Source organism: Arachis ipaensis, chromosome B09 (assembly GCF_000816755.2).
Source record: "Arachis ipaensis cultivar K30076 chromosome B09, Araip1.1, whole genome shotgun sequence".
Lineage (NCBI taxonomy): Eukaryota > Viridiplantae > Streptophyta > Magnoliopsida > Fabales > Fabaceae > Arachis > Arachis ipaensis.
Genome location: NC_029793.2, coordinates 16,098,493 through 16,109,630, shown reverse-complemented (window position 1 = coordinate 16,109,630; position 11,138 = coordinate 16,098,493). Strand labels below are relative to the sequence as shown.

The following is an 11,138-nucleotide window of genomic DNA, read 5'->3' as shown; positions in this document are numbered from 1 at the left end:
TTTTAGATCTGCTCCTCCTAAACCTGCATATTTGTATCCCCCAAAGAACATATTGGCTGTGCCAACTTCCTCATCGCATGATAAATTGGACAGTTATTGATATTCCACATCAATACTAATCTTGATATAAGGACTCTGTTGTTCAGGTGTCTTAAGTCAACACATCTTAACTTATTCAACTAATCGAATAAGAAATGACCAAAAAAAAAAGAACACACACACAGAGAGACACATCAACAAAAATTTTGAGATAAACATTAGTTTTGGCGTTAAGATTATCGGGATCATATATTAGGCAACTCAATGACATCATTTGGCCATAGCAGGAAGACGTTACATATCTCAATTCTCAGTCGTTTTCGACCTTATTTATCGTGAACCAGAAATGGTGTCGCTTCCATGAGTCTAGCATGTCATCCAATCCAAACCAACATTTTGTTAACAAAACAGTGATAGCAATACATACCAAATTGAAATTTGATTGATCGAATTGAATTGCAAATCAATTTAAAGACCAAATTAAGTCTTCATTCTCTACTCTCTCAGGCTAAATAAACCTAGCTCTCCACAAAATTTTTACCAAATTAGGGTAGATAGCATATACCCTTTCAAACAATAATCAACATTACTATAGTTTCTTGAACCTATGCTTATACACTAATATTCTGTTTCTGGCAAAATTCTTATGGTTTTATATATGCACACACCCATCAAAAAGGCATAAATGAGGAGATATTTGCTAAAGAAAAAAAAATCTAAACCACTGCCTTCCATAACTTATGGACAAAAATACACATGAAAGAGTATAGAGAGGATAAAAATACACCCAAAGGATTTTAAAATAGCGAGTGAACACCCAACTCGGTCTCTATCCATTCCAAATTAGGACAAGGCAACTCCTGTTAAAAAATACACCTACGCCGGCCCCTGTCCCTCTCAAAAGTGAGCCATCGCGGCCCCTCAACGAATTCCTTGACCAAACTTGATTGAAAAATCCTATGTTGCAGTGGTGGTGCTGGACGTGCACTCGAACCAGCTTAGAAGCCTACCGAACTCCATTGGCTGCCTCTGTAAGCTTAAGGTCTTGAATGTCGCCGGAAACCTCATCGAATACCTTCCCAAAACCATTTACAATTGCGGATCATTGGAGGAACTAAACGCCAACTTCAATAAACTGATGCAACTTCCAGAAAGCATTGGTTTGGAACTGAGAAAGCTGAAGAAGCTAAAAGTGAACTCCAACAAGCTCCTCTTCCTTCCACGCTCCACCTCACCTCTCTCAAGGTCCTTGACAATGGCCTCAACTGCCTCCGCTCCCTCCCCGACGACCTCGAAAGCCTCGTCAGCCTCGAAACCCTCAACATCAGCCAGATACACTCCAAAATAGCCTGATACACTCCAAAGATTGTTTTGACAAGTGAAAACTATCATTCCCTTATCTAAACCTTCTACTCGTCTGACATAAAGTTGCAGCCATGCACCTTGTAATCCCCAAATCATGATGCAATAGCTCAAGAAACCATTTACAGTTTGCTTTTGTTTTCGAATCTATTAATATACAATTGGAAGGACAGTTTTGACTTGCGAAACCAATCTACGGAATGCATTAGATTATTTCTAATGTTTGAGGTGTAGTTTTGTTCCTTCTATACTTTTTCACGAGTATTTTTGTCTATTTACTCTAATCCGAATAAAGCTATCATCCCACTATGGGATAAAATTTTAAAACAATGTTTGTTATTATGAGCAGAAAACTTAGATGACTATAAAGTCCTATTATAATGACCAAAAATCAGAAAGGGCAATCAGAATGCTTCCGTTAAACGGCACAAATGATATAAATGCTAAACCTCTTCACAAAATTTGTTTCCCAAAAGTTTCTGTTGGAAAGTTATTCAATCCCATATAATCCAAGGAAAAGAATTAAGACTATGTAATAGATAAACCTGTTTCCAATATTGCTTCATTTAATCACACTATTCATCATCATCACCCTTCTTGCTGGGTTTGCGGTATGTTTCTTCAACAACCTTGGCCATGAACAAGGCAGTGTCGGCTAGCTTTGCCACGTTAGGCACTTTATAGTTCTGTGCCACATAAATACCACAGACTGTCCCTGCTATGAAGGAGAAGCAACTCCTTATGATACCCATTGTCTTGTGTGCTTGCTATGAAATTTCTGCAAAGGTATGGTTAGAAAGTCGATGTCAGTGATGAGCACATAAGATTTGTTCAAAAATCATATGGAAAGTGCTTTTAAGAGTTTCTATATGGTTGATGGTCACTGGGTGGGGAAATTTGTGGGTGTGAAAAGTGCCTCTAACTCTAACCAAGGTAGCAAAAATCAGGATTTTACTTCGAATAGGAAGGGTGATTAAGAATCACTGAACGCATAATCATAAAACGACTTGTAAGATTCAACCAAAATATATAAAAATATCAATATAAATTATGAAAGTAATATAATACATGGTTATTAATTGCCGATGGCCGCTCATGGCGATGAGCAAGAAATCCGCCATTGAATACATATATATGCACAAAAATAACATGCAGAAAAATTGTAAATGTAATAAATTATAAAAACTAATGCAGTAGCAAATTCAAGAAATAAACATACAAAAATGTTATTTGCACACCAAGATCAGCCACCAAAATCAGTCACAATATATTTGTGTATAAATCTATGTTTTGTTTAACTTATTTTTAATGTGTATTTTATCATGTATTTTATATTAATATCAGATTTTGGTGTTCATGTAGCATGGTTGATAAACATAACATCAAGGCATAACACCATAAAATTATCATAAGACCTATAATTCAAAAGAAACACCAAAGCCATTGTCTCATCATATTTTTAAATTATAACACTGAAAAGAAAGGGAGGTTTATATTTTATAACACTGAAACCCCGGGGAAGGGGAAACGGGGAGAAGAAAAAAAGGAACAGGAAGAAGGAATGAAGGACTAGGAACAGATATTAGTGACGAACAAGAGAGAAAGGGATCCGGTGGCTTGCAGCGGCTTCGGCAGAAGGCAGAGAGAACGCAAGAGAGCACAGTAGAGAGGAAGACGGAGAAGGGGAAGGGGAGCCGGAGGTGGTCCCTGGTTCGCCGGCGGTGGCTCTTCCGGCAGTAGTGCAGCCCACAGCAGAGAGGGAGAGATAGAAGAGATTTGTGGGATCGTTGGAGAGGAAGTGGGTGTTTTCTGAAGGTGAATTTGATGCATTTAGGGTTTCCTAAATTACTAAAATAATCATACATATATCGAACCACATAGCAACAGCAGTTTACAGAGAGAGCGAGAGAGAGGGGTTGATACCTGCAAGGGAGACAGCGAAGATAGCGAGGCAGTTCGCAAACGCACAAGCGCGAGCGCGATGTGGGAACAGGCCGTTGGGGCTCAGCGGCCTATGGAGTACGGGTTGAGCTTGGAGAAGGAGCCAGAAAAACCTGCCTCATTTGAACCAGGGCATAGGAGTTTTGCTTTGCTTTTTAATTTTTTAACTGAACATAATTTCATTATATGAGAGTAAATTACCAAAAAGGCCAAAAAGACCGAAAATTGAAAAAATAAATAAAAAAAAGAAAAATATGAGATGCAAACATAGTTGTAAGGACGAATCGGTGATCAAACCGTTTAAATTACTAGTTTACTGGTTTATTGATTCAACCGATAAATCACTAGTTGAATCGGTAAAATCGATCCTATGTAAATAAAAAATATAAAATAGACAACTAATACAAAGATAGATATAAAATTAGTTAGTACTATTACACTAGTATCTTAATTTGATATAATAAAAATAATAATCCATAATATCAGTAAATTTCAATACTAGTATAAAATAAGATAACTTTAATCCTAACATTAATATTGAAATAGATAAAGAATTTTTAGTAAAGTTTATATTTCTATTAATAATAGTACATAATTAAAAATATAATTAATTCAAAAGATAGAGAATATAAAATTAAAATTAAATTAGATATTTATAAAATTATTTAATTTAAGAGTTACTATATAATTAGTCTTTGTTGTTTAAAATCTTAAGAACCACAATGGTAGAGTGGCAACAAGGAAGCACATTTTGGACTTCTCCAAAATAAAACATGCTAATAGGTTGACAAGTCGCGCGCTGAGGACCGTAGAGTGGCAACTGAACCGGTTGGACCAGTTCTTACCGAATTTGATTGGTTTTCACCGGTTCTCACCGGTTCATGTCGGTTTTTATTTTTACACGGTCTAAAAGGTGAATCGAACCGATTTATGGTTCGGTTCACTAGTTTTTTTGTCAAACCGACCGATCCGGTTCGGTTTTTGCAACTATGGATCCAAGAAATTTTTTATAAAAACTTTAAAAAAAATTATTTCCAAGAACACGTTTGAATTTTAATTTTTCGGATACGTTTTTTTAGGATAAGTTTGTCACACCTCGACGAACTCCATTATTTTAATAGAGTTCGCCTGATCCTGGCGAACTTCTATATTAGTTCGCCTTATCCCTGGAGAACTTCATTGCGTATTTCATAAATATCATATTGGGTGGGAAGAAAAGTTGAAAAGTTAAGAATGATAATTATTATCATCGTCTTCAAAGTACATAGGAGAGTATAAAGAAATAAGTTGTATTTTTTTTTGGGAAATCATGATTTTTTTTATTTATAATAGAAAAAATCTTTGTTAAATACATGTGTATTTCTGGAGACGATGATAATGGTTGTCATTGGCACTTACGATATTGAAGAAGCCATACTTGTTGTCCATATATTTAGGGGTGGCAACACTACCCGAACCCGCGGGTACCCACCCCGCCCCTACCCGCCCCGTTGCCACCCGTACATATATTTTTGTGTACTCTTATATACTGTTGGAGACGATGATAACAGTTTAAAATTTTGAATTCCATTCTAAGACAGGTTTTAGGAAGAATCTGGATGAAATTTGCCCGGGTGAACTCTATAAAATTATAGAAGTTCGTCGGAATTGGGCTAGCTCATCCTAAACAAAAGAACGCATTCCGAAAATTAAAGTTGAAATAACGTGTTTTTGGAAATAATATTTTTATTTATTTATTTCAGAAAAAAACCTGAGATCCAATTCCAAGAAGAGATTAAATAATACCATCTTGGTATACATTAAAGTCTTTTTGACAACAAAGTCCAACTAAGTTGGTTCAAGTCCAACAAAGACTAGTTTCATTAGTGAGAGTGCGTTCTTCCTTTTTCTTCGCATTCCTCCTTCTTCTTCGCGTGTTTTCTCTCATTGTCGTTCTTTAATTTGTTGCTGTATTTTTTTTTCTTTTCCTCCTTTTCTTTCTAGTAATTTTGCAGCATTGATTTTTTTTATTTTATTCCTTTTAAGCGAATAAAACAAGAAGAATTATAAGAAAATAAAATAAAAAGAAGATGAAGATGAAGAAGATGAAAAAGAAGAATAATCAGTAGAAGATGAAGAGAAGAAAGAGAAATAATTTTAAATTATGCAAAATTTATCAAAATAAATAACACCAAAATTTTCGTAATAATAATACATAAATTTCTTAGTTTTTACACTGAAATTTTGCTACAAAGCACAAAAATTTCTTTTTTAATGCTGTATTTTTTCTCTTCTTTTTTTTCTTCTTTTTTTCTTTTTTCTATTGCTCTTATTTCTTCTTTTAGAAGTATTGTTTCTCATATTAGACTTGAATGAACATATTTGTAATGTATTGCAATATTATTTAGTTGAATGAATATAGGTTCATCATCTTTCTAGTAATTTTATAGTATTTTGTGTTTCTTCTTCTTCTTTATTTAATTTTTTCTTGTTTTTATTCTTGTAAAGAAAGTAAAATAAGAAGAATTATGAGGAAGTAAAATAAGAAGAAAAAGATGAATAAGAAAAGAAGATGAAGATGATTATGATAATGAAAAAGAAGGAGAAGGAAGAGTTTTGAGTTATTATTAAGTAATTTTGGTGCATTCTGAATTTAAATAAGGTGCACTTTTAGACTGTGCTTGTTTTGAATTGAGTTCATTTGTATGTCGTCATCATTAAGTAATTTCGGTGTATTTTGGATTTAAATAAGATGTACTCAGTTCGTGCTTATTTTGATCGAGTTTGTTAATGTATCGTCATCATTAAGTAATTTCGGTACACTCTAGATTTAAATAAGGTGCACTTTTGGTCTAACTTGTAGGGATGTAAGTTACCGAACCGAAATTTACTGCAAAATTGAGCCAAAATTTACAACAACTAAATAGAAAACCAAAAAAAATCTGTTTTTTTCGAATTAAACCGATCGGTTCGGTTTAATTCGGTTCGGTTTTCGGTTGGCTCAGCAAAAACCGAACCGAACCGAACCGAACCGAACCGAAGAAGTGGCTTAGTAATGCATTGAAATGGAAATTTTAGACTTAACAAATGTGTTTATTTTATGTTTAGTTGTTGGAATGAGTTGAAATTGTGTTGAATTTGAATGTAATGTAATGTTATTTCAGTTTATTGATTGTTTTGAACATCATTTTACTGAGATTAATTTTCTATTAGTTAGGATTTAAAAATCGAAAAAACTGACCGAACCAAATCACTTTTAGTTTGGTTTAGTTCGGTTCGATTGTTGCACAAACAGCAAACCAATTGGTTGGTACTTTGTGAAAACCGAATAGATCGGTTCGGTTCGTTTTTGGTCCAAAACAGAACCAAACCGAACCGATAACACTTCTACTAACTTGTTTTGAATTGAGTTTGTTTGTGTTTCGCCATCATTAAGAAATTTTAATACATTCTGGATTTGAATTGTTATATATATAAGAAGACGACGACGATGATGATAATAATGATGACGGAGGAGGAGGAGGAGGAGGAGGAGGAGGAGGAGGAAAGGGAAGGAAGAGATCGAAAAAATTCAAACGAGAAAAGAAAGAGGAGGAGGAGGAGGAGGAGAAGGAGGAGGAGGAGGAGATAGAGGTGGTGGCGTGGTGGTGGTGACGACGACGATAATGAAAGAGAAAGATGAGGAAAAAGGAGGAGAAGAAAACGACAATGATGACAATAACAATAAAGATGATGATGATGATGGAAGAGAAGGAAGAGGAAAAGAAAGGAGAAGAAGAAATTTAAATGAAAATAAAAAGGAGGAGGAGGTGTAACACCCTACCATACTTACTCTTATGCTTAAGTCATAAGACTGGGATAGTAAGGTATTACGACCTCTATTCATAAAAATATATATATAATAATAGGGAAAAAGATACTTAACTAGGAGCCTTGAAAAAAACGGGTAAAACAAAATCGCAAAATAAAAAGCGCAACACTTAGAAAACGGAATTACTTGCGTGCTAAAAAACCTAAAGGTTATAGATATAAATAAGCAGAAGAACGAAAAGAGAGTCAAGAATACAATGAACTAGCTCCTGACTCAGCTTGCGAAGCCAAGGTTGGCCGGAGAATATTTACATATATATACAGGTATCCCAAAATACCCAAAATACAGAAATAAAGTCCTAACTCTCCTGTAACCTCTATGAGGAACAAAATAATCAAGTTTTTTGGAGAGAAAGCTAAGTGACTAAGTACATATATACATAAGCTGTCAAACCAAAATATCCCAGGAACTACTCCGCTTCAAGAATACAGACGCCTAGCGAGGAGCCTCTCGACCTGCATCTGAAAACAACAACACAGTATGGGGTGAGAATCGGAGGTTTTCAGCATGGTAAAGGTGCCACACATATAATATATAAGGTCCTGAAAATGCCAGAGGCAGTCCTAGAACGCCGACACTCATATTATAAAACTTAAAGAACTAAACAGAAACCATAAATCAGGGTGGTTCTCTAAGGCTTTCTAAACTAAGTCAATTTCTTAAATCTAACTGAAACTTAACTAGAATTCCCTCTCTCTCCACCTTTCCTCCATCTCTGGTATTTACAAAGACAAACAAGCAGACACAACAAGCACAGGTAGAATACAGACAATACAGATATCAATTATGACAATTAGCATGTTGTAGTCAATTAGGCAATCTCAAGTAATTCACAAACAAGCAATTCAACCAATATGCACATGATGCATGCCTGTCCTATGGCTGTTGATATCAACTGTCGGTTACGTAGCCATCCCTACGTGTTCTCAAGCTCAAAAATACACCATGGGAAAAATCTCGAAGCTGTCATGGGAAAATAATGCCCCAAGCTCAATAATAACCATGGGACGAATCCCAAGCTGACATGGGGAGAAGAAACAACACTCCAAGCTGACATGGGGAAGGCTATACCCCAAGCTAAATGTTATCCCTGGGACGAATTCCAGGCTGACATGGGAGAAACAACACCCCAAGCTTAATAGTAACCACGGGAAAAAAATCCCGGCTGACATGGGGGCAACGCCCCAAGCTCAATATATTCAATAATTTCTCATAATTACCATTTTAATTCTCGATATTAATTCATGTCTCAATCTCATCATTCTCCATTTTACTCAACTCATTGATCATATATTTTTATTATTCTTGACTAATTAATATCATCAAGTCTCAATTTCTTACATTACTCTCTTCCTTCATCTTATCAAATCAAATACTATCTTTTCCAACTATTAGTTATCTTTCTTCATCTCTAAATTACCACCGTTTAACTTTAAATGTGTCCTAGAGATAACTTACACACTTTTACTTATCTACGTTCATGCATATAGTCAAATTTGGACATACCCTTTGAATCTAAATCAAAGTTTTACCGCCTTTGGATTAGAATTAAATTTGATAACAAATTCAATAAAAATCTGCTGCTGCACTTAAGAAGATTCAAAAAAATACAGCAGGCAGCTCTGTTTTTACAAAATCTATAATAAATTCAATTTTAATCCGTTACTCCTAGATTTTGGTGAGGATACACTATACACCCCTAAGTTTTAGGAAAAATAAGTTTCAGGTTCATAGCACTTCGTTTGGTTAATTAAATGTCAATTGGAATTGCTATCCTGTTTCTAGTAATTGGTTCTGAATTTTCTACGAACAGCCCAGCTTTCAAGAGACATAACTAACTCTAGAAAGTATCTATGGACATGAAATTGGTACTCAATTAAAGTAGACTCACAGATATTCAAAATCCCTTTGTAAGCAACTCAAAATTCTGTTTAAATCAAAAGTTATAGCGTCTGGAAGTTGGTACTGCAGAACCAGAAAACCAGAAAATTCTGCAGCAACCACTAAACTTCAAAAATTCATATCTTCCAAACCACTTGGTCAAATTCGATGAAATTTTTATGGGGTAATCTTGACTTATAGGAATTTGTTAGGAAAATGGGTTGGTTAGAAAATCATGCCCAGATTATTCCCAGTTTTCGTTTTAAGTTGCTGTCCAAATAGTTTAGAAATTTCTGCAGCAAGACTTCTTAATTTCACTAACCAATTTTAGTCCTCTAGGTTTCCAACTTATACTAATCCACCATTCCTCTTATTCATCACCTTATCTACTTAAATTATATCACAACCTTACCTCGAAACCTCAGTTCTATGTACCTATCAGAAATCACCATGATTTATATCATACAAGCTCACTTTAAAGCATTAAAATTCTGCACTTCTTTTAACAATAATAAACCAACCAATTAACAGAATTTCAGCAACAACAATAATCTTATTAACTCATCACCTTCAATTAGAAATTACATCTAACAATTACCCATTATTCATAATTCTAACCCTTACCTCAACCTTCTTAATCAAGTCAAACTTCTGCATCCCAATCAACATACGCTTAGCTCACTATATATATATATACGTTTTAACTTCAACAATCAACCTTCACAATTTAATTCACTTTCTTCTCTCAATAACCCAACATCAAACATTCAACAATACATAATTATCCATAATAAGTCATCACAATTTATCAATTCTCATCAAGGCCACTATCATTAGCGTAAACAAACATTCCAGCTTATCCTATGGTCATCTAGCCTAAGTTTTCACAGGGTATTACATATTAAATGCGCGAAACCTAAACCATACCTTGGCCGATTTCTGCGTATTGTCCAAGGCAAAACACCAACTAACACAGCCCCTCAAGTCCCCAAAATCATCAAAGCTCAAGTACCCAACCTCCACAAAGTTCCAATGCTCACAATTCAAGCTCCAACATATACAATTATACACCTAATTTCACATGTATCACCATACATACTCAAAATTCACATTTAACATACTAGAACCGAAATTGGCTAGGGTTGATGAGCCTTACCTTGTATGTGCCTCAATCAAACCAAAGTCCACTCATTCCTCAACTCAATTTGATCCTATAACATTAATTCAACTAAAATCTTAACACCTCAAAACCCTAACATGTTAGATCTGAAGAAGAGAGAATAGGAGCTGAGATTATTATTTTCTCACCTTGAAAGGTACCGGGCTTTGTAGAGCTCGTCACTGCGGACACGTGGCCGCAAACGGTGCGGCGATTGGAGCTCGGATGAAGAAGTTATGGTGGATGGAAGTGGGAGTTAGGGTTTTGGCCATTACCTTCTTCTCTCCATGGCTGCTGGAACGAAATGAAGAATGTAAGGAAGTGATGAGCTGAAGCTCACTTTATTTAATGAAACGGTTGGGCCCACGGGCTCGATTCGGGTCCGGTTTGACCGGTTCGACCCGTCTGGCCCAACCTTAGGCCAAATTCTTGGAAATTGGTATCAAAATTCTCGTTTTGAAGAGCTCTATCCTATTTTGATATTAGATTTATATTTTTAATTTTTCTAATTAAAATTCAATTTATTGACTAATTATTTACTAAATTTACGGAGTTTACAGGAGGTGAAGGTGGTGGTGATGACGACGATGATAACAAAAGAAAAAGATGAAGAAAAAGGATGAGGCAAAGAAGAAGAAGCAGCAACAACATGGGAGAAAAATAAAAAGGATGCAGCAGCAACATGTGTGAAAAAGAGTGTGCGTGAATTTAAAACCCTTGATAACAACTTGGTTGGACTTAGTTAGGTATTTTACTTGGTTGCAGAGATTTTCTCTAAATAATAATGGTGAGACTCTTCCTCTTTATAAAGTTTCACAAGTAGTTTTGTTGGGACTGCTCAAATTCAAAATTATTCATCTAATTTAATTCAAATAAAAAATTAATTAAATCACATTAATTTAAATT

At 35.0% G+C, this 11,138-nt stretch overlaps 1 protein-coding gene and 1 long non-coding RNA gene across 6 annotated transcripts; both read right to left on the bottom strand.

Moving 5' to 3' along the window:
* On the bottom strand, nucleotides 273-3,501 carry LOC107619313. Of its 5 annotated transcripts, none has more exons than XM_021110689.1 (3): nucleotides 2,996-3,288; nucleotides 1,947-2,179; nucleotides 273-405 (listed from the first exon to the last, which is right to left on the bottom strand). In XM_021110689.1, the coding sequence occupies exon 2, from the start codon at nucleotides 2,151-2,153 to the stop codon at nucleotides 1,977-1,979; it is 177 nt and encodes a 58-aa protein (XP_020966348.1). In that variant the 5' UTR covers nucleotides 2,154-2,179; nucleotides 2,996-3,288; the 3' UTR covers nucleotides 273-405; nucleotides 1,947-1,976. The 5 variants fall into 5 exon arrangements, 3 of the variants coding, with proteins under 3 accessions (XP_020966348.1, XP_020966346.1, XP_020966345.1); XR_002353550.1 differs by lacking the exons at nucleotides 273-405; nucleotides 2,996-3,288 and adding exons at nucleotides 669-1,388; nucleotides 3,325-3,501; XM_021110687.1 differs by lacking the exon at nucleotides 273-405 and adding an exon at nucleotides 669-1,388 and having other exon boundaries at nucleotides 2,996-3,287.
* Nucleotides 7,324-10,541, bottom strand: LOC107617124. The gene is made up of 4 exons (XR_001614813.2): nucleotides 10,382-10,541; nucleotides 10,230-10,284; nucleotides 10,001-10,144; nucleotides 7,324-7,653 (listed from the first exon to the last, which is right to left on the bottom strand). It is a non-coding gene; the product is annotated as an uncharacterized LOC107617124 (long non-coding RNA).